Below are 27,624 nucleotides of genomic sequence, written 5' to 3'. Positions count from 1 at the left end.
ACGATGCTGACGAAGTTTGACTGCGTGGTAATGGACGACGAAACCTACGTCAAAGCCGACTACAAGCAGCTTCCGGGACAGAAGTTTTATACGGCAAAAGGAAGGGGAAAGGTAGCAGATGTTTTCAAGCACATGAAACTGTCAAAGTTCGCAAAGAAATATCTGGTTTGGCAAGCCATCTGTACCTGTGGCTTGAAAAGCAGCATTTTCATAGCTTCCAGGACTGTCAACCAAGAAATTTACGTGAAAGAGTGTTTGAATAAACGTCTGCTGCCTTTCCTGAAGAAACACGGTTGTTCCGTACTGTTTTGGCCGGATTTGGCATCTTGCCATTACGGTAAAAAGGCCATGGAGTGGTACGCCGCCAACAACGTGCAGGTGGTTCCCAAGGACAAGAACCCTCCCAACACGCCAGAGCTCCGCCCAATTGAGAAATACTGGGCTATTGTCAAGCGGAACCTAAAGAAGACCAAAAAAACTGCTAAGGGCGAGCAGCAGTTCAAGGCAAACTGGCTTTCTGCGGCGAAGAAGGTGGACAAGGTGGCTGTACAAAATCTGATGGCAGGAGTCAAGCGTAAGGCCCGGCAATTCGGATTTGGAAAAGCGGAAGCCTAACTGAATATTTTTCCTGAATTTTATACTAATTGAACTTGAAAAAGAAATTTAATTTGATTTTTTAAATAAACGATTTCACCGATTTACACGCGTTTTCCCTTGACCAAATTTTGACCGTATCACCCTTTAGCCTTCTTCATCTTTTGAAAATTTGAGTTTTGTGATTAATCCTCCTCAAAGTGGGACGCAAAACTTGGTTTTTCACAAAAGCAAGATATAAAATTGATATCTTCGGCAAAAAATAGTTGGAACAACTTTGTCGAAGACTTCAAAATCACCAATTTAATTCCATTCCAATTCGATTCCTATTCTATATAAATTCACATAAATTCCATTCCAATTCCATTCCAATTCCATTCAAATTCACATAAATTCCATTCCAATTCCATTCCAATTCCATTCCAATTCCATTCCAATTTCATTCCAATTCCATTCCAATTTTATTCCAATTCCATTCCAATTCCATTCCAATTCCATTCCAATTCCATTCCAATTCCATTCAAATTCACATAAATTCCATTCCAATTCCATTCCAATTCCATTCCAATTCCATTCCAATTCCATTCCAATTCCATTCCAATTCCATTCCAATTCCATTCCAATTCCATTCCAATTCCATTCCAATTCCATTCCAATTCCATTCCAATTCCATTCCAATTCCATTCCAATTCCATTCCAATTCCATTCCAATTCCATTCCAATTCCATTCCAATTCCATTCCAATTCCATTCCAATTCCATTCCAATTCCATTCCAATTCCATTCCAATTCCATTCCAATTCCATTCCAATTCTATTCCAATTCCATTTTAATTCCATTCCAATTCCATTCCAATTCCATTCCAATTCCATTCCAATTCCATTCCAATTCCATTCCAATTCCATTCCAATTCCATTCCAATTCCATTCCAATTCCATTCCAATTCCATTCCATTCCTATCTTATTTCAATTCCATTCCAATTCCATTCCAATTCAATTTCAAATTATTTTGTAAAAATTTCAGTTTATTTCAATTTAAATTCCATTGCAATTCTATTTCAATCCCATTTCATTTTCATTTCAATTCCATTTAAATTCTATTTCAATTCCATTTAAATTAAATTTCAATTCCAGTTCAATTCCATTTTAATTCCATATCAAGTTCCTTTCAATTCCATTTTAATTCCATTTTACTTCCATTTGAATTCCATTTGAATTTCATTTGAATTCCATTTAAAATTTCAATTCCATTTCAATTCCAATTCCATTCCAATTTATGTTTCGATTCCAACAGTTGTTCCAATCCCAATTGCAATTCCATTTAATTTTAAATTTCAATTCCGATTCCATTGCATTGGTTAATTTTTAATTGCTCCAAATCTAGTTCAATTCCATTCCTATTATTTTCAATTCTATCTTATCTTCATTTTCATTCCATTCCAATTAAATTCCATTTCAATTCCATTTCAATTCTATTTCAATTCCAATTCAATTCCATTTTAAATCCATTAAAATTTCTTTTTAATTCCATTTAAATTCCATTTTAAATCCATTAAAATTTCTTTTCGATTCCATTTCCATTCCAATTCCATTCCTATAAGTGAACCGATTCCAATCCTAATTCCAATCCCAATTTCAATTCAATATAATTTTAAATTTAAATTCCTTTTCCATTGCATATCGGTTAACTTTGAATCGGTCAATTTTCAATTGATCCAATTCTATTTAAATTGTATTTCAATTCCTATCAATTTATTTTTCAAATTCCCTGCAACCTTCATTTCCATTCCATTTGAATCTAATTAATTTACAATTCCATTTCAATTCAATTTCAATTCCATTTTAAATCTATTTCAAATTCATTACAATTCCGTTTAAACTCCATTCCAATTCCATTTCAAATCCATTTCAATTCCATTTCAATTCCGTTAAAAGTCTATTCTAATTCCATTTAAATTCCATTTGTGTTCCAATTCCAACACTATTTCAAATCCCAATTGCAATTCTAATAAACATTAAATTTGAAATTCCATTCTATTGCAATTGGTCAATTTTGAATTGGTCAATATTTAATTTGTCAATTTTGAATTGATTAATTTTCAATTAGTAAATTCTGGCTTGGTCAATGTTTAATAAGACAATTTTCAATTCTTTTTCAATTCCATTCCAATTAAACTCCATTTCCATTCCATTTGAATCCAATTAATTTTCAATTCCATTTCCATTCCATTTTCATATAATATTATTGAAGATTTTTGAATTCGTTTCGAATTGGGTTGAGGTTTTTCTCAAATTTCTTGGTTTATGCCCATCCTGGTGATGAAATATAACTTACTAGGTTTATAAAGCTGTCCAGTTACAGTTTGTATTATAATGATGATTGAGTAATAAACTGAATATACTGCATTTAGAGTGAAAAACAACATTTCAATTAATTTATTGAATCTTCCTTTGAGATTACATCGAATCTGAATTTCCATCACCATTTCAACCGAAACAAGATGCTAATTCAACCTATAAGTGCTCAAATCAACATTCAAAACGAGCAATAAAATACGCTCCACAATCACCAAAACCCGCTTGTTGCTATTACTTTCCATCGGAATAGCTGCTTTTGGGGAGCCACTGGAGCAACACACTGAGACTTGTTGGCAACGATTGCCATCCGTTTTAGCCCCGAGAAAATCACAGATAAGCAAAGCCCCATCTCCCCGTTTTCTCAATGAATGTCATACAATGAGATGTAAATGTGTCTTTTGTTTGTAAAGTACCTACCAACATCCTTGCCGGAGCAGTCACTTTTCGCTTCATTTTCATTTTTGTAAACCTCATTTGAAGCGACATAATGGTGCGAGTACCCATATGGGCGAACGAGCTTATCTGCCACGGAAATCGTGAATATGCACCACCCCGACCGAATGGATAGCTTTTCCTTTGCCAGTGCACTTTTCGACATTTTCATTCAATTGAGAAAATTGAAAAGTATTATGAAGCAAGGCACACATACTCATTTTCCGTGAAAGCAGTTCCTGGTCTGCTTTTTTTTATTTTATTTTACACAACATACGCGTTGGATCTCGGATCGTGTGTTGTAATCTGAAGGCAGGAATCTTCCTCCGAGCTAGAAAACCAATTTAATTTAATAATACAAATGAACTGCTTTACATTTCCTGGATGAAGTTCACATCGCATCCCATTCGGCAAGCAGAAAGGATTCCATCCTTTGTATGGCTTCGGGGAAGACTGGAATTGTTGATATATCTTTAATTTACATTTGCCCGGAATAAAAATCCGAGACGACAATCGTAAAAATATCCACTGATAAAAGGAGAAACGTTCCGCTTCCCGATGTGTCTTTGTCCGTTCCGTAGGAAAAGTGCATACATTTTTTCAGACCATCAGTAACACAAAACAATAACGTATGACGACTACACGTTGTGTCGTTCTCAGGATGAAGCCGTCTTCCCACCGAGCGACCGCCAAACTCTGATGTGCATGTGTTAGTTTGCTTGTCTGGTACCTACTTGAGGAACTCCCGGGCAGAAAGCTATACTTGTCGATTTTCTTCCCAGTCAGCGGAATTTTTTTTTTGCTGTGGCCAAATCAAGTAGAAGCGAAGTTGAGATAGGAAGGTGGAGAATGGGTGGTAGGGCAGTGGGAAACTGTTCTTTTTATTTTGGCGAAATTCTTATACCAAAGACTTGCCAATTGCATTCCACTCGCACAGCGAAGGGCGAATTGTTTGGTAAGGCTTTCTCTCTTCATCGTTCAACTATCTATTTATGAGCTGTTTGGTTGTTTTTTTTCGGAGGTTCGTTCTGTTTGGGCTTGGCTGTGTGCTTTTTTGACGAGGAAAAGTTTCCGTTTGAATTTAATTCGGGAGGAAGAATTTCTCTAAACTAAATTGGATTGATGTTTATTTAAGCGGGAAACCGAGTTCTATAAATCTAAAATATCCAATACTCTGAAGGACAGAAAGCAACAGTTTGAACCTCCTGAAATACTGCTGGCCATTATAATGGTTTTTCCTAAAAAAAAATTACAGTGTATATTTTTCCTAAAAAGACTTTAATTTTTCCTACAGCTTTGTCTCAGACGTCATTTCGACCAGAAGTGACGTTTTTGTGCTACAATTTATTGAAAAATGTCAGACGCCGTTTAGGAAAAATTTCCATGTTGCAAAGTTTCAGGCAAGTCGAAGAAGTTCGAGTCAAATCTTATTTGTTCTGCCTGGAACTGCTCATTATGGAAAATGTAATTTTTTTTTATATTCATGTTCTAGAATATTATTTTTTTAATTGTGACCGACCATTTATCAGACCTATCCAAATATGTTACAAAGATAAGGGGGAGGGGTCATCAAATTGAATCACGGAAAAAAAGCTGTAGGAAATTAGCTAGTTGACCGATCTTTTTCAAACTTTCAGACAATAAAATATAGCAATTGTGGCATATATATTTCATTCAACTTGAAAACCATAAACTGCCTCTACCCAAATTTTCAAGAGAAAATATCCAATGGTAAATGATGCAATTTGATGTGGGACACCCTTTATTAAATGGTAAAGATATTATAAGTCAATTACGGATGATCCCTAATGTAATAAATATAATCAAATGTATTGATTTGTTTTTAAATCAATAGTAAGTCTATCACCATAAGGCCGGACAAAATGAGTACTTTTACATTTGTCACACATTCATTCGACTCAGGTGCGGCGGAGCGGGGGAGGGGGGTGCAGTTAAAAATAAATTTAAAAAATAATAAAACTTGAAGTAAGGCTTGGAACCAAAACGTTAAAGTGTATTTCAACCTTTTTTTTCGAATTGGCAAACGAATTGAGTAATGCGCCGAATACCGGACGGTCCATAATTCTGGACATTTAATTTATTATTAAATATAAGATCAATTTTTCAACATAATAAATACATGTGAATAGTTATAACGGTATCAAAAGACTACGATAAAATTTAAGTGCAATTTTGAGCATGGTAGACAGTGATAATTAACTTTTAAAAGTGACCGGATCTACGGACTTAGTGTCCGGATTACGAGTCTTTACGTAACTATGAAATGTTTAGAATTGATGAACTCCAACAATGTTACAAGTGTAAAAAATCTCTAAATTCAGAAAATTGTTTCAACTTCAAGATTTTAAATATTTTTTCCAAATCTCAAGAATTCAAAATCTTCTGAGAGGCTATATTCAAATATTATACGCAAAAAACTTGCATCCTCTGTATACGTTTCTTAAGCAAAAAATTTAAGGTTAAGCGAAAGGTAAGTTCAAACATCTTTAGGACAGTTCAGAGCTTCGGGAAAGTTCTGAAAATTTAATGGGAACAGACATCCGGAAAATTGTGGCGTCTTTCAAAAATTTCAGGACGGTTTGATCAACTTCATAACAATTGCAGAAAATTTACAGATTTTCCAAGAAAATTCAGCAATGTCAAGCGTCTAATGAATGTTAAATAAACTGCACGAACTTAAGGCCATCGTTCGGACATTTTGAGCCGTTTGTCTGTGATTTGGGTGGTTTTCCAGGAAACGTCCCGAAAATCCTGTGAAGGAAAGCGAATATCGGGAAACAAATTCCGTCCGATTGTAGCCAAGGATTTTGTTTTCCTAGTGGGGTAAAATTTGGGTGGAAAAGTGCATTCAACTTCAAGTGGTGTGCTTTTTCCGGGAAAATGGCATTTCCACCCAAAGAGAATATGCACGTGAGTGTATATGTGCGCGCAAGGAAATGCAATCTTGCGCCTATGTTTTCCCGGGAATTTCCCAAGAAAGTATACCATATTTTTATACCAGGACATTCTGCAGACTATGCACAACATGATGGTATACATAAACATATGATTTTCGAAAATTTGTAGCATGGTTTTTCAATTTCCAAACCATGCGCCAAACATTCTCGCTGTAAATTCGTCACGGACATAGTAAAGAAGCAATCAGCAATTACGCATTTGTTTTACCACGTTGCCACATTTTCTTGTTCGTAGGTCCACGAGTCCTTTTTCGCTAGTTCGCTCATCATATCAAATTGATCAGGAATTCTTCCGAATGTCAAAAATTATATCGAAGACCTACGACGGATCCGAAATTGAAATTGAGATCTCCATATATTCTTTCATCATATCAAACTGAACAGGAGTTCTTCAAAATCTTATCTTATCTATCGAAGACCTACGACTTATCGGGAATTGAAATCGAATCCTGCATATTCCCTCATCACATCAAATTGATCATTAATTCTTCCGAATAATCAGAAATTATATATAAAACGTATGACTAATCGGAAATTGAAAATAAGTTCTCCATATATTCCACCAACACATCAAATTGATCATAAATCCTTCTGTAGACATTCCGGCAGTTAGAATATATTTCAAAATACAAGGATGGTCAAAAATTCTTCCAAACTATCAGAAGTTATATGGAAACTCTTCGATTGATTGAAAATTGAAATCAAATTCTCCATTAATTCCTTGATCATATCATATTGGAATTATCAGGAATTATTCCGAATAATCAGAAATTATATCGGAAAATGAAATCGAGTTCTCCATATGTTCCCTCATCACATCAAATTGATCAGGATTTCTTCCAAACTATCAGAATTAATATCGAACACGTATGACTAATTGGAAATTGAAATTGAGTTCTCCATATATTCCATCAACATATCAAATTAATCAGAAATCCTTCCGATGAACTTCGGGCAGTTCGAATGTATATCAAAATACAAGAATGATCAGGAATTATTTCGAAATTTCACCGAATTATCAGAAGTTATATGGAAACCCTATGACTGATTGGAAATTGAAATCGATTTCACCATAATGTGTACCCTATGTACCATATCAAAGTGTTCAGAAATTCTTCCGGATTATCAGAAATTATATTGAAGGTCTTCGACTAATAGAAAAATTGCAACCAAGTTTCCATATATATCTCAATCAAATCAGGTTGATCAGGAATTCTTTCGAATTATCAGAAATTATAAAAAAAAAACTTCCTGATCAGAAATTGAAATCGAGTTGTCCTTATGCCCTTACCATATCAAATTGATCAGGAATTCTTTCGTGTGACCAAAAATTGTATCGAATACCTACGAATGGTGGGAAATTGAAATCGAGTTTTATCAGGACATCTTCCGAATTATCAGAAATTATATCGAAGATCTACGACTGATCGGAAATTGAAATCGAATGATCCATATACACCCTAGCAAAGTGATAATGAATTCTTCCGAATTATCAGAAATCATATTCAGGGCCTTCGACTTATAGAAGAATTGTCATCGATTTTTCCATATAGGTATATCTTTATCATATCAGGTTGATCGGCTATACTTCCGAATTATCAGAAATTATATCGAACACATACGGCTAATTGGAAATTAAAATTGAGTTCCCCAAATATTCCCTCATCATATCAGATTTATAAGGAATTCTTCCGAATCAGCAGAAATTATAAAAAAGACCAATTACTGATCGGAAATTGAATTCGAGGTCTTTGAATATTTCCTCATCATATCAAAGTGATCAGGAATTCTTCCGAATTATCAGAAATTAAATCGAAAATCTACAACTGATCGGAAATTGAAATCAATTCTCCGTACATTCATCACATCAAATTGATCAGGAATTCTTGCGAATTATCAGAAATTATACCTAACACGTATGACTAATCGGAAATTGAAATTGAGTTCTCCATATATTCCATCAATATATCAAATTGATCAGAAATCCTTCTGAAGACATTCGGGAAGTTAGACTGATTTTAAAAATACAAGGATGGTCAAGAATTATTTTGAAATTCTTCCAAATTATCAGAAGTTATATGGAATCCCTACGACTGATTGGAAATTGAAATCATATTCTCCATTAATTCCCTCATCATATCATATTGATCAGAATTGTTTACGAATTATCAGAAATTGCCACTGATTGGAAATTGAAATTGAGTTCTCCATATATTCCATCAACATATCAAATTGATCAGAAATCCTTCTGAAAATCTTCGGGCAGTTAGAATGTATTTCAAAATACAACGATAGTCAGGAAATATTTCGAAATTCTTCCGAATTATCAGAAGTTAGTTGGAAGCTTTACGGCTGATCAGAAATTGGTATCGAGTTCTCCGTATGTTTTCTTATCATGTTTAATTGATCATAAATTCATCTGAAGATCTTTTCAGTTGGAATGTATTTCAAAATATAAGATCTTAGGAATAATGTCGAGACCTTCAAATGACCAAAAATTGAATCTACATCGTTTGAATAGTATCCCACCATATAAGAATGATCAGGAATTATTCCAAATTCTCGCATCATATAAAATTCTTTCGAATCATCAGAAATTATATAGAAGCCTTACGTCTGATCAGAATTTTTTTCTCCGAAACACTTTTTATTGTAATTCTGGTTTATTGTAAGAATTTCAATCACATGAATAGTGCATCGCAATTTCATAAAAATAATAATTAGGAAGTCATTATCCAATCTTAATCTAAAGAATTTGAGCGTGTGTGGGTGAAAACAAATATAGCAGAAAAACAGCAAAAAAAAGGTTATCTTCCATTTAATTCCACTTAATTAATTTTGGTATCCATGACAGATACGTATTTCGACTACAATGTGCAGTCTTCATCAGTGTCATTCCCACTAAAGAACTTATCAAAATCTAACCCCCTTAAGTACTCATCCCCTAGGTATAAAAGTCAAGATCACAGGTATATAAATGAAACTACAATGTGTTGAATCGGAACCTACCTAACTAATTAAAACCAAAGATTTAAGTAAGCTAAAGGAGAAAAATCTATTCAACTCTCTAATAAGGAAAATCCCATTCATTTATATACCTGTGATCTTGACTTTTATACCTAGGGGATGAGTACTTAAGGGGGTTAGATTTTGATAAGTTCTTTAGTGGGAATGACACTGATGAAGACTGCACATTGTAGTCGAAATACGTATCTGTCATGGATACCAAAATTAATTAAGTGGAATTAAATGGAAGATAACCTTTTTTTTGCTGTTTTATTAAAGCATTCCGCTAACAACCCAATTTCATTACTTCAAATATAGCAGGTGAAACTTTTATATTCGCCACAGATTATGATTGTAATATTTCTATTTAAATATTCTTCCAAATAGCCGAATAAATAGTATCTTAATTTCCTCCTGAAATTAAAATACATATCTATGGCATTTTCAATCAACGCATGCTGATTTCATTCATTTCTGATTCAGAAAATGAGAGCATTCTGCTCGCAGTCATTGGTGTAAATGAGACATTGCAGTATATTAAAAAAAAAATGTTTTCTTAGGACTAAACCAAATAAATCAAGTAAAAATCAGGAGAATTGCTTTCAAGATTTTTTACTTAGTCTAGTCACACGATAAAAGCGCAAGAGGTGATGTCTATATAAAACACATATATCATGGTATATATAATTGGTTAGCGCAACTTCATTATATTTATAACGCAACCTACTAATTTGGGCATGTTGTAAATAAATTTCATCCTTCCAACGAATGGATTTTTTTTTATGTTTCCATCATCAATTAACAAAAGTTATTATTCTGGGGTATTTAATTGTGCGAAAAAAGGGCATAAAATGAGATCTCATACTCCCAATGCAGATGCAATTTTTTGGTGAATCTTTACATTCTACTTTCAAAAAACTCATGGGCTCTTTAGAAAAAGCTTGATACTGTTAATAGAGTTGTACACCATATTCTTGATAAAATTCCCAATTTTTGCAAACATCTTTTTTTTTGGGAAAAAAATAGAATGTCAACTTATTTTTAGTTATCTTACGTTTCTCTTCTACACACCATACTTGGGATGATAAAACATGAATGAAATGTATTCGAAAAACAAGAACATTACTTGTATCATATAATGAAGTTATAATTCGGTATTGCAACTCTTAATTACCTGTTTATAACACATTTATAACTGATGCCTCTGAAATATAACTTATTACTTTCATTTTTTAAATAAGTTATATTTAAGATGAATTCATATTTGCTCAAGTTTCTAAAACTAACATACGAAAAGATGTTGTTTATAAGGCTAGCAAGTTTTCACCAAGTTTTTTTTTATAAATATGTTGTAAACCGATAATTGAGACATTCAATACCGAATTATAACTTCAAGATAAACAGCATGTCAGAAAGGTTGAATACTTCACAAAAACAATACAACGGGTATAAAACAAGACGTTTTGCATTAATATAGAACTTATTCACAACTGGGATTTGTTTTATTTGTCAAGAACGATGTTCCAAGTGATACTTGGGAACGCACCGTCAGACAATTGTAAGATACTGCGAGAAAAAAAATCTAATTCATTTCAAGTCCTGTCAAGAGTTCCTCAGGGCTCGCACTTGGGACCTCTTCTTTTCATTTTGTACGTTAACGATATCTCTCTTATTTTGAAAAAAGCTCAAAGTGCTTATTCATGCTGATGAAGTACATGTTTTTTTTGACGTGGTGTTGTAATTTTTGTTTGATAAAATAAATAATATATAAAATAAAAGATTTACGAGTTTTTCTAGATTCTAAATTAGTATTTGTGGATCATTATAACACAATAATTCTTAGAGCAGGCAATTCATATTTATTTTATAAAGCAATTTTATTTTATAAATCGTTTTGGTTTCCACTTTACACCTTACACAATTGAACGAATAGAGTCAATCCAAAAGTAGTTTTTATTATATGAGTTAATTGGGATGGACAGCATTTCTTCTCCCATCTTATGAAGCATGTTGCTTGTTAATCAACATTCAGGTATTGAAAGAGCATCGTCTCTTGGTCTCTTCCGTAAACAATATAGCTTAGCAACGCATTGACTCAGGTTATTTATTATCAAGACTTAATTTTTATGCACCGTTCCGAAAATTGCGCAATAGACATTTGTTCGCGGTAGATCGCCACCGCCCTAGCTAAGCAAAATATGGACCGATAAGTCAGATGATATCTATATATAATGAAAACTGTGAAATGATAGTCCTAAATATGTCACCGCTAAAATTGAAAAATAATTCCAAGCACTGCGAAATCATAGATCATAAGTAATGATATTATAATGTAATCTACGCTTTTGATTAACGACTTACTAAATAAATAAATTGATAAATTGATATAATATTTCCTTATCAAATCGAAATTATTAAAAATTCTTATGAAGATCTTCGGTCAGTAAGAATGCATTTCAAAATATAAGAATCACATGATTAAACATTAAAAATAATTCCATTGAATATTCTCTCATCATATGAGGTTGATTAGGAATACTTTCGAACTATCAAAAAATTATATCGAAGACCTTGGACTAATAAAAAAATTGAAATCGAGTTCTCCATATATTTCTTTATCATATAAAAAAATCCTTGAAGTACCAATGCTACCGGCACCAGGGAGATAGTTTCCACACCTGAACCCTACATATCGGCCCATCAACTCATGGACTGGGGACCAACGGTTTAACTTTCCTTCCGAAGGAAGACGTGATAAGAAATTTTATTCCTCAGAAAACCCCGGTGGTGCCGACTTGGATTGAACCCAGGCCTTTTGGGAATCACGCTTACCACTACACCACCAGCGCCCCTTTTATAACAAATATATCAGCAATTCTTCTGAAGATCTTCAGTCAATAAGAACGTATTTTCATACCATAGCGTTGAACAGGAATCATGTCGAAGATCTGTAAACGGTCAGAAATTTAAATAAAATCCTTTGAATATTCGAAGTTTTGCTACATTCTATCTGACCGACGATCATCATAATAATTACTGATCACTTTGATATGATGAGCGAATATATGGAGAATCAATTTCAATTTCCTGTAAGTCGTAAGTCTTCGATATAAATTCTGATAAATTGGAGGAATTACTGATCAACCTCATATGGGACGATAATATTCAAAAGATTGAATTTCAATTTAAAATCATTTGAAAGACTTCGACTAACCATCTTTATATTTTGAAAATACATTCTAACTGACCGAAGATCTTCGGAAGATGACTTGATATGAGAAGCGAATATATGAAGAACACAATATAAATTTTTCTATAATTTGGAAGTCCTCGAAATAATTTCTTATAATTCGGAAGAATTCCTAACCAATCTCATATGATGTACGAATATTCAAATGGGTTTATTTCAAGATCATTTGAAGATCGTCTACATGGCTCCTGATCAATGCTAAATTTTGAAAATACATTCTTACAGACCAAAGATAATCAGAAGGACTCCCGATCACTCTGATATGACCAGGGAATATATGGAGAGCTCGATTTCAATCTCCGATCGTAGGTCTTCGTATCATTTATGATAATTCGAATGAATTATTTATCAAACTGACATTGTTGGATAGTATTCAACGGGTTTAAAACAAATTTTTGATTATTTGAAAGTCTTCTATATGATTCCTGATCATTATTACATTTTGTAAATACATTCTTACTGACCAACTGAAATTTTTTATTCAATTTGATGGAAAAAGGATGTATATGGAGAGCTCGATTTCAATTCTTCTTTTAATCGAAGGCCTTCGTTATAATATATGATAATTCGGAAGAATTCCTGATCACTTTGATATGATGAAGGAATATATGGAAAACTCGATTTGGATTTCCGATCAGTCGTAAGCCTTTGATATAATGTATCATAATTCGGAAGAATTCCTTGTCAAGTTGATATGGTCATGGAATAAGGAGAACGCGATTTCATTATCTGGTCAGAAATAGTTTTTTTTTTAAATAATTTCTGATAATTCGAAAGAATTCCTGATCAACCTGATTTGATTGAGATATATATGGAAACTTGGTTGCAATTGTTCTATTAGTCGAAGTCCTTCAATATAATTTCTGATAATCCGGAAGAATTCCTGATCACTTTGATATGATGAGGAAATATTCAAAGACCTCGAATTCAATTTCCGATCAGTAATTGGTCTTTTTTTATAATTTCTGCTGATTCGGAAGAATTCCTTATAAATCTGATATGATGAGGGAATATTTGGGGGACTCAATTTTAATTTCCAATTAGCCGTATGTGTTCGATATAATTTCTGATAATTCGGAAGTATAGCCGATCAACCTGATATGATAAAGATATACCTATATGGAAAAATCGATGACAATTCTTCTATAAGTCGAAGGCCCTGAATATGATTTCTGATAATTCGGAAGAATTCATTATCACTTTGCTAGGGTGTATATGGATCATTCGATTTCAATTTCCGATCAGTCGTAGATCTTCGATATAATTTCTGATAATTCGGAAGATGTCCTGATAAAACTCGATTTCAATTTCCCACCATTCGTAGGTATTCGATACAATTTTTGGTCACACGAAAGAATTCCTGATCAATTTGATATGGTAAGGGCATAAGGACAACTCGATTTCAATTTCTGATCAGGAAGTTTTTTTTTTATAATTTCTGATAATTCGAAAGAATTCCTGATCAACCTGATTTGATTGAGATATATATGGAAACTTGGTTGCAATTTTTCTATTAGTCGAAGACCTTCAATATAATTTCTGATAATCCGGAAGAATTTCTGAACACTTTGATATGGTACATAGGGTACACATTATGGTGAAATCGATTTCAATTTCCAATCAGTCATAGGGTTTCCATATAACTTCTGATAATTCGGTGAAATTTCGAAATAATTCCTGATCATTCTTGTATTTTGATATACATTCGAACTGCCCGAAGTTCATCGGAAGGATTTCTGATTAATTTGATATGTTGATGGAATATATGGAGAACTCAATTTCAATTTCCAATTAGTCATACGTGTTCGATATTAATTCTGATAGTTTGGAAGAAATCCTGATCAATTTGATGTGATGAGGGAACATATGGAGAACTCGATTTCATTTTCCGATATAATTTCTGATTATTCGGAATAATTCCTGATAATTCCAATATGATATGATCAAGGAATTAATGGAGAATTTGATTTCAATTTTCAATCAATCGAAGAGTTTCCATATAACTTCTGATAGTTTGGAAGAATTTTTGACCATCCTTGTATTTTGAAATATATTCTAACTGCCGGAATGTCTACAGAAGGATTTATGATCAATTTGATGTGTTGGTGGAATATATGGAGAACTTATTTTCAATTTCCGATTAGTCATACGTTTTATATATAATTTCTGATTATTCGGAAGAATTAATGATCAATTTGATGTGATGAGGGAATATGCAGGATTCGATTTCAATTCCCGATAAGTCGTAGGTCTTCGATAGATAAGATAAGATTTTGAAGAACTCCTGTTCAGTTTGATATGATGAAAGAATATATGGAGATCTCAATTTCAATTTCGGATCCGTCGTAGGTCTTCGATATAATTTTTGACATTCGGAAGAATTCCTGATCAATTTGATATGATGAGCGAACTAGCGAAAAAGGACTCGTGGACCTACGAACAAGAAAATGTGGCAACGTGGTAAAACAAATGCGTAATTGCTGATTGCTTCTTTACTATGTCCGTGACGAATTTACAGCGAGAATGTTTGGCGCATGGTTTGGAAATTGAAAAACCATGCTACAAATTTTCGAAAATCATATGTTTATGTATACCATCATGTTGTGCATAGTCTGCAGAATGTCCTGGTATAAAAATATGGTATACTTTCTTGGGAAATTCCCGGGAAAACATAGGCGCAAGATTGCATTTCCTTGCGCGCACATATACACTCACGTGCATATTCTCTTTGGGTGGAAATGCCATTTTCCCGGAAAAAGCACACCACTTGAAGTTGAATGCACTTTTCCACCCAAATTTTACCCCACTAGGAAAACAAAATCCTTGGCTACAATCGGACGGAATTTGTTTCCCGATATTCGCTTTCCTTCACAGGATTTTCGGGACGTTTCCTGGAAAACCACCCAAATCACAGACAAACGGCTCAAAATGTCCGAACGATGGCCTTAAATGAAGTTCCAAGAATTTTAAGATATTTTTTGAAAACATTATGTTATTTTCATTAAGGTGATTCCTTGAAGTGTCCAAAGATGGCCGTCATAATGACTGATGTGCCCTATCACTTCAAGTTTTCTGGAGCACAAATCTCGAACGCTATTGCGACACCGCTCATGAAATTGTAACTCCCTGTTAGCTGCACTGCAGCAAACGTTAAGTTCCAGTGTTCTTGCTGTATGTTTCATGAGAGCTGATGAAATTGTGAGGTGTAAATTAAATTAATAAGAAATAAAGCATCTATACCAGAAAAAAAAAATGCGAGCACGTTAGGAAGATCTGAGAATTTCATGGAAATCCCCAGAATTTCAAGAAAGTTCCGAAAACATCAAGAACTTTCAGAATAACATGGAAGTTTTAGGATCTTTAGGGATCTTCTGGGAAGTTCCATCGATGTCTGGAAAGTTTTTGAGAACTTCAGGGAAGATCATAGAGCTTCAGAGCAGATTCATTAAGTTCAAAAAATGTCAGGAACTTCAGGAGCTTCAGTTGCAAAAACTTAAGTTGACTTAAGGATCTTACGGGAAGTGACGTAACTTTAGACAGTTATGAGAATTCAGGACAGTTTAATGATTATCCAGGTAAATTTTGAGTACTTCAGAGCAGTTCCTTCAAGAAGTTCCAAAAATTATTAACAGTCTAGAGAAAATCAGGAGGTTTAGAGAACAACACAAATATCAGAAACATCACAGAAAGACAAAAAAATTACAAATTACAAATTAATTTCAAGGCAATTCCAACAACATCACCAGAAGAGTAGTGAGAACTCCAGGAAAATATAAGCGAACTTCAGGATGGTCATCAAAAATGGTTGGTTCCTTGATGGAGTTCTGAGTGATGAAAGGAAATACCTAGAATTTTGAAGAAGTTTCATGAACAGACTGCGGAATAATAAGGAAACTTTTGTAACATTTCGGGAATTTCAGGGAAGCTTCAAGAACTTCAAAGTGGTTCCATCAGCTTCAGCCCAGGAAGCAAGTCCAAATCATGATCGTCAATACTATAATAAACCCAAAATTAATACATGGGACGGCTGGGAGAACTTTTTTCTTGTTCAGGGATATCCAGAAAGCTTCAGGAAAGTCAAGGAAACATGATAAAATTTTTAGCGAACTTGAGGAAAGTTGTGGAAACTTTAAACATGTTCCGATAACCTCAGGGAAGATAGGTTTCGAGATTATCAGGGGAGCTCAGAGAACTTAAGGCTGCCACAATAACTTCAGGGACGTCCAGAATTTCCGTCGAACTTGTTTTCCGTAAAATACAAACGGCACCAGGGAGGCAGCTCCCACACCTGAACTCTTCCTATCAACCCATCAACTCATGGACCGGGGACCAACGGCTTTACTTCCCTTCCGAAGGATGGCGTGATCAGAGATTTAATGCCTCAGAAAGTCCCGTCAGTGCCAACTGGGAGTAGCCCATTGGAGTGAGAGGTAGTCACGCTCACCACTACACCACCAGCGCCGCTGAGTTTAAACGTTAGTTTCGATGAATTCAGGACAGCACCATGAGCTTTAGCAAAATGTTGAGAATCTTTAAGAAGTTCCAGGAATTTCGCGGGAATCCAGATATCCTTTAAAAATTTCAGAAAATGTTGGACATATTTTGGAAATTTCACAGAAGTTCAGAAATGTTCAAGGAAGTTTAAAGATGTTTAGGACAGTTCTATTTATTTCAAGTATGAAGATCTTTAGGAAAATTTCAAGCACTTCAAGATGGCCTCGACAACCTCAGGGTAGTTCAATTAACTTCAAGGAAATTACAGGAACTTGCCAAATGTCCAAAGAAATTCAGGGAATTTCCGAAAACGTCAGCAAAGTTTCGACATCTTCATGGAAGATCTGAGAACTTTAGAGAAGTTTAATATTGTTAAGCAGTATCATTATTCACAGGGATGTTCCACAGACAAACAGACATAGCTCTTAGAAGAAAATTCTTCAAAAAATATCGTCAAGCGTATTTTGCATGCACACTAACACCCATTCCCAAGCATTGATTTGCAACCGGAGCATCTCTCGTTCATGCAATTTTATGACTAGTTGCTTTTTCCTCGTTCTGTCATCACGTCAGCTGTGTTGAATAAAAACAAAACAGATTGAAGTCAATGATGTCGGTTCTACGAAATTTTCCGTAGATCTATAGAATTGATTAAATTTTGCAGAAATACGGATCCGTTGGAGAAATTCACAGAAGCTCAGTCTTTTTTAGGGATTTGTTTTGATCTTACAGTGTAATATTACACAACAATCGGAATGATATTCGTCAGATTAGTATGTGGTACAGTAAGGACCCGATTTTGGCAGCCCCTCCACGCATCAGACATTTATCATTAAATAATTTCATAAAATCGTAGTTCCAAATCATTCTCATGCATCTTCAAGATGGATGTTTAAGGTATACTTTGGTGCAATAAGACCACTGAAAAAGCGCATAAGACAAGATTTTCATAAAGGAGGCTGACAAAATTGGGTAATTACTGTATATTAGACTGAGGCAAAATTTGAAATTTTCGCTCCACAGTACTCAAACGGTTTCAAATTGAGCCCTGATTAGCCTTCCAAAACTTGAACTCATTTAGTGAGAAACTGACTAGGCACAAACCATTTGAAGTTTATATGGAAATTACTATGGGAAAACAAAACTTTTTGTTCATGGTGGTCTTGTCTTTTTACATATTGTACCGTTTATAAATTCTATTGCTATTCTTATGGGAATTTTTATCAGCTACAACTTTGCAGAAAATCGTTTTTCAGCCAAACGTCAAATTAAATAGTTATTATTTGTTTAAGATATTGATAATCTTATGGCAAGTTTAAGCAACTGTATTGTGAGCAACACTGTATTCTGCAGTGTGACAAAGTCTAGATAGAGCTGGAATTAGGGCGTAACAGCTTTTGTAAACAATGACTTCTCTCGATGATTTCTAGGAAGCCAAGACTCGCTCACTCAAATCAATGTCACCATCGGGTAGGGGATGACTTCGCCTTCCCGTTGGTTATGTTGGATTGCATGGGCGTGCCTTGAGTTTCGAGAAATCATCTAGATAGGTCATTGTTTACAACAGCTGTTACACCCTAATTCCAGCTCTATCAAGAAGTAGCCATGATTTTTGTCCTCTATTCTACGCGCCATAAACAGCAATGTTGCCTGCTGAAGAGTTGATTGAGCATAATGATAAGACATCAGTGACTTGAATCATTAATAATTTTTGTTCCTTACATTTGATCGAAAAGTGGTCTTGAACAAAGTTGTTGCTATTTCAACAAGCTCAGCTATCATTTTCTAAAGTAGAGTGAACTGGTGAATTTTGAGATAGATACGAACCGAAATCATGCTTTCTCCATAGTAATTCCCATATAAACTTCAAATGGTTTGTGCCAAGTCAGTTCATCACTAAATGAGTTCAAATTTTGGAAGGCTAATCAGGGCCCAATTTGGAACCGTTTGAGCACTATAGAGCGAAAATTTCAAATTTTGCATCAGTCTACTGTATATGTCTCTAGTGGGATGCTTTGGTCCCCTTATCATTCTCAAGAGCTGACATCTACTTTTTTTTTCCTTTGGTTTGTTTTTTCCGTCGATCTTGTTTTCCGTGCTGAGCACCAATGCTACCGACGTGCCAGGAAGGCAGCTCCCATACCAACGGCTTTACTTCCCATCCGAAGGAAGGCGTGATCAGAGATGTTATGCCTCAGAACATCCCGGCGGCGCCGACTGGGATTGAACCCAGGCCTGCTGGGGTGAGAGGTAATCACGCTTACAACTACACCACCGGCGCCGTTAGCTGACATCCACTTAATTTACCTGAAAAAGAACTGGCATCACTGGTAAGTTCGAAATGTAGTGGCTTGCTTAACGCTTCAGTGGCGCCACCATGACAAATGCGAACACATTCAAAACTAAAACCTTATTAGCGAAGAATGTGATTGTGAGTATTATATCTGCTTGTCTATGGATGTTCCAAGTATTTCGAGGAAGATCACTTCCATTAATTGATTGCAGGAGCTTTAAAGTTTTTTTTCCGGAAAAATATGGAATATTTCGACAATTTCAGGAAAGTTCAGACAAATTCTGTAAATATGCGGGGTCTTCAGGGAAGTTCCAAGAAAATCAGGAACATTGTTGGAACGCGTCTCTTGCATTAAATTCGAGATCTTCTTGAAAATTTAGGAAATTTCAGGGAAGTGTAGAGATTTTAAAGGAAGTTACATGAGCTTCAAGAAAGTACTGAAATATCTGAAAAATTCGGGGAGCTTCAGAATTGATCAAGTTCCGGAAAAAGGCGGAAACATTTACAAACCTCTGAGAAATTCAGGTCTAGAGAACATTATTGATCTTCAGAGATTCTTAGGCCAGTTGCAATAACTTCAGGGAAGCTCCAAAAACGTCAGCAAAGTCTAGACTTTCGGGGAGCTTTAAAAATCTTGAAGAATAAGTCATTTTGTTTTGGCTTTCGTCTTATCATCGACAACGTTTCGATCCAGGTGTTATGATCTTCATCATTTAGTTGTTGATTTTTTAGCTGAACGAAAGCCGGTACAACTTTATATCCCCTGAAGAAGGCCAAGCTGAAAGACCGAAACGTCTAAAATAAAACCTCTCCTTTCCTTTATTTAACGTCGGTCTCTGTTCCGCAATCTAGTGCAAATCACCGACGGACATCGATTGCCATCCATTGACGACAATCGAATGTGCAGGAAGGCAGCTTCCACACCTGCGTAGGATATCGCACCCATTCAATTCAACACATACATGGACCGGGACCAACGGCTTTACTTCCCTTCCGAAGGAAGACGTGACCAGAGATTTTTTAAGCCTCAGAAAAATTCCACCGACCTCGGCTGGGATTGAACCCAGACCCATTGGGGTGTTAGAAAGCAATCATGCTTACCACTACACCACCGTACACCACCACCGCGTAAAATAATAATAATTTGCTCAAATAAACTTTTTTTTTTAATCTATTGCAGCTGTTTATAAATCAACATTGGAATTGATTGTTGGGTTTATTGAGAGTAATTCAAATTGGCTTTGACAGACCCTATAAAGCAACCATAAACCTTTCCTAAATCTAAGTTGAATTAGCATCAGTTGGTTTTAAAATATGATTTATTAGGGTTTTGTAGATAGTTTATCGAATTTGATATGACTTAATTGTTGTGACACTGTGTATGACCGTCATAAAACCATTGGAAATTGTTGTTGCAGCAACAAAACCTTTATAAAATTCAAATAAAACCAAGTAGCTCTAGATTTGTAACTTGAGCGATTTCTAGCTATGGCTGTTAAAATAAGAAAAACATTCATGGGACTTTCAACGAGGTTTCCCGCAGTAAAGGCGAAGAAAAACCATGCTGCAGATAGTGGGTACTATCCCGGAACAGTCTAGGAAATTTTCGTTTTGGATGCCCAATTTACCAATCCAAAACTTATACAGGTTATTCTCAGTGATAAAGTCTTTTCCAGTTAGTATTAGGCCGCTTCTTTTTAATTACTGTAGCGTTTCTAGTTGACGTAGCAAGAAACGGTTGACAGCATTTTGATCAGGAAAGATTGTTTATTCAGTGGTGAAAATTCCATCAGGATTCATAAACATGTTTAAAAGTTATCGAAGATGGCCCGCGAGAGACGTGATCAAATTCTACACACTCACGTTGTCCAAAATAGACTAAATACCGTGTCTAAACGTTACCGGGGAACACTAACGTAGGATCGCGCAAAACGAAGAAAACGTAGAAGTGGAACACATGACCGGAAATTACGAGCAAAGATCATTAAGGCAGTCCAAAAGAATCCTGGGATCTCCGTACGCGATTTGGCGAAAAGGTTCAGTGCGGCGCACAGCACAGTTCGGCGAATCTGTATGCGTGAAGGTTTTCGATCGTAAGATCGTACCATGCCAGCAAACATCCCAACAGGACGCTGAAACAAAACCTGGTTGCCGAAAACCGTGCAGGACGCTGTACGAGCAAATTCCAACCAAGTATAAGAGCTGGTAAATATCACAGCCGTCATGTGACAATGAGAAAACAGGCCCTCTCATTATCACGAGACGAAACTACCTATCATTGGCTTTCTTGTCATTTTCCAATGATCAAGCACTCATGAGAATAATTCTTGTACGGTATGGACATCAACATTTCTAACTGATTTAGATGAATTAAGGCAAGCAACCGTATGTAATCGATAGAGTGAATATATTATTAAGATTTCCTCGGAACTAGTAACATTAATAGCAATAAATGAGCTAGTAATTACGATAAACACAACACTGTCACGTTCTGTCATGATAAAAAGTTCGATGAGATTTTGAAGAAAATCTCTATCATCATTTTCTCATCCAACGATAGTGACAGAAATATCTCTGTAAATATCGCGTGAGATCTTTCATTGAAAATGACATTTGCCAGCCCTGAGTATAATGCGTCAACATAAGTATAAAATAGACGCTCGCAAGTTGATGATTTGTCAAGGCATCTGCAGTTGTGGAAAGAAAACAAAGGTTTTCATCACTGGAGCGACTATGAATGGTCAACTTGTAACGTTCTCCGTTAGGTTGCATTATACATATATTTTTCTATTATTTCGAGCATCTCTTTTGTTTAGAACTTTTTCCAATTCAAGGACATCAAACATCCTTTTTGATTCTAAAAATCCAATCCATCGCATACTAGGGGAATTTACGTATTCTCGTCAATCTAAGCAGCGTCCGAACTTCTATTAGCGATTTCTCAGCGTCACACACATACATGACAGGTTTGTTTGTTGACATTTATATGCTGCTTGCTGTTCTACCAATTCCAATCGACAGAATTGATCAAAACGGGTTGAACATGTTTTTACAACGCTCCAAACTTCTCAGGTGAGAGTGACTATTGTCGGCAGTCTCTTTTTCTTCGGCATCCCTTTCCATTTGAACTGCGTGTTAACCAGCTGTTCTATTATCGGCAACTCGAAATCAGCCGTATTTTGTAGTATGTATATTTCATTTAAAGAAAAATATGGTATAACAGGAATTCACAGTCGTAAAAATGTAATCTGATTGAAGCTGAAAAGGTAAGAAATCGGCTTAATACATTCAGCGAAGAGTTTTGATGGGAAAATACAGTGAAATAAACGTTTCAATTTCGGTTGCCGAAAACAGTCAATGAGTGCCGAAGCCATAATTTACCCTATAATGTTATAGCAGTTTTAAAATTTGAATATAATTGCCGTTTCCAATGCAATAGGTCTTTTTTAGCTCATGGTTGAATCAATAGATGGCCAATAAGTTAACTTGTCCAACATAATTCAATGAATCGTGGTACAGTCAGGAATCCTTATTGCCGGATTCCTTATTGCCGGTATCTCTTATTGCCGGATCCTTATTGCCGGGCTATCCGCGAATAAGGATACCCACAGCTTATGGGATTTTCACTAATGGGGGATGTAGTGGATTATCTCATTTGTTTCAATACATAAAGCTATACTGTCTTCGACAAAGTTGCTGTACTGGGTTAGACCAACAAGCCTGTGCCATTGGATTCAGGTTAAATTAGGAACTACGCCGCTAGAGGCGCTTCACTTTTATGTTACTTATGACGGGCGCTATAATATATGGATCATATTTCCAACATAGAATATTTCGTGATCCTGACCATATAGAAAGTTACTGTCTTCAGCAAAGTTGGGCAGGTGATCAAGTCCTTTTGGATAGTGGCCATATTAGTTCAGAACTCTCTCACTACGCAGCGCTAGTGTGCATGTGCAATTCCTATATAAACTGTATCTCGAGAGCCTGGCCATACAGAAAGTTGCTGTTTTCAGCAAAGTTGTGCAGGTGAGCAAGTCCTTTCGGATGATGGTCATATTAGTTCAGAACACGCTCACTACGCGGCGCTAGTGAGCAAGTAAATTTCCTGTATAAGCTGTATCTCGAGTATCTTCGGATGATCGTCATATTATTTCAGAACTCTCACACTACGCGGCGCTTGTGTACACATGAACTTCCTTAATATATTATTTCTCCAAAGCTTGTCCATATAAGATGTTGCTGTGCAATGTGAGAACAGGAACCGGAAAAGGGATGACGTGTAGAGGCCGGAAATCGATGTCAGATGCCATTTTGGAATCCAAGATGGCGGCCATCGGTTCAAGAAAAACTGTCAAATACCCTACAATATGGATATTTTTGGAAAGGGGACGACGTGTAGAGGCCGGAAATCGATGCCAGACGCCATTTTGTAATCTAAGATGGTGACCATAGTTTCAAGAAAAACTGTCAAATACCCTACAATATGGGTATTTCCGGATAGGGAACGATGTGTAGAGGCCGGAAATCGATGTCACGCTGCGTAGTGTGAGGGTTCTGAAATAATATGACCATCATCCGAAAGGACTTAGTGACCTGTACAACTTTTCTCAAGACAGTAACCTTCTATATGGCCAGGTTCTCGAGATACAGCTTATACAGAAAATTCACTTGCACACTAGCGCCGCGTAGTGAGCGTGTTCTGAACTAATATGAACATCATCCAAAAGGACTTGCTCACCTGCACAACTTTGCTAAAAACAGCAACTTTCTATATGGCCAGGCTCTCGAGATACAGTTTATATAGGAATTGCACATGCACACTAGCGCTGCGTAGTGAGAGAGTTCTGAACTAATATGGCCACCATCCGAAAGGACTTGGTCACCTGAACAACTTTGCTGAAGACAGTAACTTTCTATATGGTCAGGATCACGAAATATTCTATGTTGGTAATATGATCCATATATTATAGCGCCCGTCATAAGTAACATAAAAGTGAAGCGCCTCTAGCGGCGTAGTTCCCAATTTAAACTGAATCCAATGGCACAGGCTTGTTGGTCTAACCCAGTACAGCAACTTTGTTGAAGACAGTATAGCTTTATGTATTGAAACAAATGAGATAATCCACTACAGCCCCCATTAGTGAAAATCCCATAAGCTGTGGGTATCCTTATTCGCGGATAGCCCGGCAATAAGGATCCGGCAATAAGAGATACCGGCAATAAGGAATCCGGCAATAAGGATTCCTGACTGTAGCTGGTGCTCTGTGGATGAACTGACAACCATCGTACAAAAGTGTAGTGTAGTTCACAGTGTACTGTGTACAGTGTACAGTGTAAAGAGTAGTGTACTTCACACGAAACAAATCCCCAATGCGCTGGATTTATGAGATACGCGGTCGACAGAGTTAGGGTGGTGAAGGATCTCGCAGCTTTCATTCAGAGATAATTACTCGAGCATTATTGTCAAAGAAAACAGGAATTTGGGCTTTATAAAAAGAGCTGCCAAGGGTTTTCGAGATCCCTACTGCCTTCGATCACTGTATTACGCTCTAGTTGGTTCGGTTATGGAAGCTGCTTCAATCGTATGGAGCGCAAATGCACACACCTGGATCAACTAGTTTATTAAATTTGCGCTGAGATATCTTCTTAGGCGTAACCCTGCCTTCTTGCCGCCGTAGCTTGCTCGGAATAGAAACGCTTCAACAATGACGAGACTTCGCCAGAGCTGCTACTTGGAGAAGCGGATTCATCACACATTTTTGGATTGGTCATTCTGATCGTGACACTGACGTTACGATCAGTTAAGTTTTATTCATGTAGACTTCTTGTCAGATGGATTAAAGTAAATAAATGAATAACTACTCAGCACTTATGTAGGACGGACGTCACTTATCATTTTATCATTACCCATCGTTTGAAAATCAACCAAAATATTGGAATTTGAATTTTTCTTAATTTACTTATGGTTGTTCCTGAAAAATTTAAGACTTTATAGTTTTTCAAAATGTCACTTTTGAAAATTGCACGAATGTGCAATTGTTGCTATGATAATTAAAATTATCACCGATTGCCTGCGAAAAGCGATTTCCCTAACACAGATTTCAAAGTTGAATTCCATCCGGTCTCACCAAACGGTGGTGAGTGGTGGTGTTCTCCAGTACACAGTGAAATGCTCCCCGCAAGCAGCTAGCTATCTAGGCTGGCCTCAACCGCTGCTCGGATTCAGCTCCAATCACTGTGTGTGGTGGTGTCTGGTCGTCGGCATAAGCAGCAGTGCTTTCGACGCGTGGCGTTCAACATTGTTCTCCAGTACACAACGAAAGGCTGCCTTCCTTCCATAGAAGGAGGAAGAAGCCGCACCGCTATTGATCGGAATCAGTAGCTCTTCGTGAGTCACTGTGAACCATCAATGTGAAGCGCGTCATACTAAAGAGTGTAAACAGGGAGAACCCCGCTAAAATTCATATTCATACACTGAGGCAAATATAATTAAGAATTTCATAAGACTCGACGCCTTATGAACAACAAATATAAATATCATAAGCGCAACTTATGAAAGATTTTCGTCTAAAATAACGTAGCTCTTATACGCCATGCCTTTAGCTATTCCATTTTCTTAAGCGTTGAAAGACCAATCAATTCAGAAAAATGGCTCCAAAATGAAAACGGTCGGAGATAAAAAGAATTATTTCTTCAGCAAAGATGCTTGAATTCAGCTCAGCTAAAACTTAGTTGAAGCTAATGCGTTGTTTTTTCATATATAAAAAAAAAGTTTTCTACAACAATAATTTGAAGAACACCCTTATTAAAAAAAAATAAACAGCTAAAAGAAGGACCATTTGAAGCTAAAACGTCCAAGATGTAAATTTACCAAGACGAAAGTCCTAGTTCTGTTGTCTTACGTTTTAGAGGATTTGTGTCTTCTGTGAACTTTTTCAGCATATAAAGTTTATTGTATTAGCCATTTTTTTATAATTAGTGTGGGTCTCAAACGGTTGATTGAAAAACTAACTTTTTTAATTTTTGAAAAACACATGTTTTGTAGCAACGGTTTGGCAAAGTTGTAGCTAAGATCATTTCAAGCTACTTTGCTAAAGAAAAAAAAAATCTCATTTTTGAGCTATTTTTTTAAATTGACTTTAGATCAATTTGAAATCATCCCAACTACAACTTTGCTGAAAAAATGTATCTATACTATCAAAAATAAAAATATAAGCAAGATTGCAAAGACTCATTTCAGCTAAAACAATGTTTTTTTTTCTAAATTATGAAATAATTAGATGCCATGATCAAATTTTGAATTGGTAGGATACAAGAAGAGGTTGCAAAGAATGTGTTTGACATATTAAACCTGTTTATTTCACTTCATGAGAGTCACAATCAGCGATTTTTCACAAACTCACTCACTCACTCACTCACTCACTCAGCGATCAGCAAATCGCTGATTGTGACTCATAGAGAGCAAAATTTACAGGTTTTATGTTTCCAACGCATACTTTGTAACCTCTTCTTGTAAGTTACAAGTAAAACATGCCATCATACCATCTTTTGGTTTTATTATTCCGAAAAACATTATTTTAGCTGAAATGAGTCTTTGCAACCTTGTATATAAGATAATTTATCTATATGAATAGTTTGAGAACCACAATAATTTTAAAAGCGGTCAAAAGAAGGAGCTTTTAAGGATTGAGAAAGGTCACTGAAGACACAAAACCTCTAAAACGTAAGTCAAATGCACTAGGATTTTTGTCTTGCTAAATTTCCATTCTGGACCACTGTACATTGCATTTTATGAAGAGCGATCTTTGCATTAAAACCCATGCTTGAAAATCAACTGCCATCTGGAATTAAAATTGTCTTGTTGTTAGTGGAATTATTATAATTATTCAACAATATTAAGCCGTATTTAGGAGGATTAAATTGTTTGTGTCTTACATAGTCCATCTTTGCTTTAAAACAAAATGATCATAAAATCGTCTTAAATTCATCCCGCGCATTTCTTGCCTTCTAGAATCCCATGGTAATTAAAAAAAAAACTCCTATTCCTTCTCTCAGCCCTCGCTGTGCACGCACCTGGCTGCAACTCTCCAGCCCCGCATCGTCATTCGAAAACAAATGAAATCTGGGTCGCACCCGAAATGCACATGTAATCTCGAATGTTACAGCTTGTTGTCCAACATACGTCACTCTGCAGCTCGTCCTCCAACAGAACGTCCG

The 27,624-nt window shown here is 35.7% G+C and overlaps 1 protein-coding gene across 1 annotated transcript in view; it reads right to left on the bottom strand.

Annotated features, from left to right (window-relative positions):
- LOC135713020 (calmodulin-binding transcription activator 1-like) overlaps nucleotides 1-27,351 on the bottom strand; it is a 74,022-nt gene extending 46,671 nt beyond the window's left edge. Inside the window, exon 1 of the mRNA XM_065236098.1 lies at nucleotides 27,343-27,351. Coding sequence (XP_065092170.1) covers nucleotides 27,343-27,351 — 9 coding nt within the window. The remainder of the gene's footprint in view (nucleotides 1-27,342) is intronic.
- Nucleotides 27,352-27,624: the final 273 nt, after the last annotated feature.

The sequence above is a fragment of the Ochlerotatus camptorhynchus genome, unplaced genomic scaffold (assembly GCF_037179485.1).
Source record: "Ochlerotatus camptorhynchus isolate MF236.1 unplaced genomic scaffold, CSIRO-AGI_Acam_v1.1 ptg000530l, whole genome shotgun sequence".
Classification (NCBI taxonomy): domain Eukaryota; kingdom Metazoa; phylum Arthropoda; class Insecta; order Diptera; family Culicidae; genus Ochlerotatus; species Ochlerotatus camptorhynchus.
Note: the sequence above shows the minus strand (reverse complement) of the source record. Positions and strands in the feature narration are given on the sequence as shown.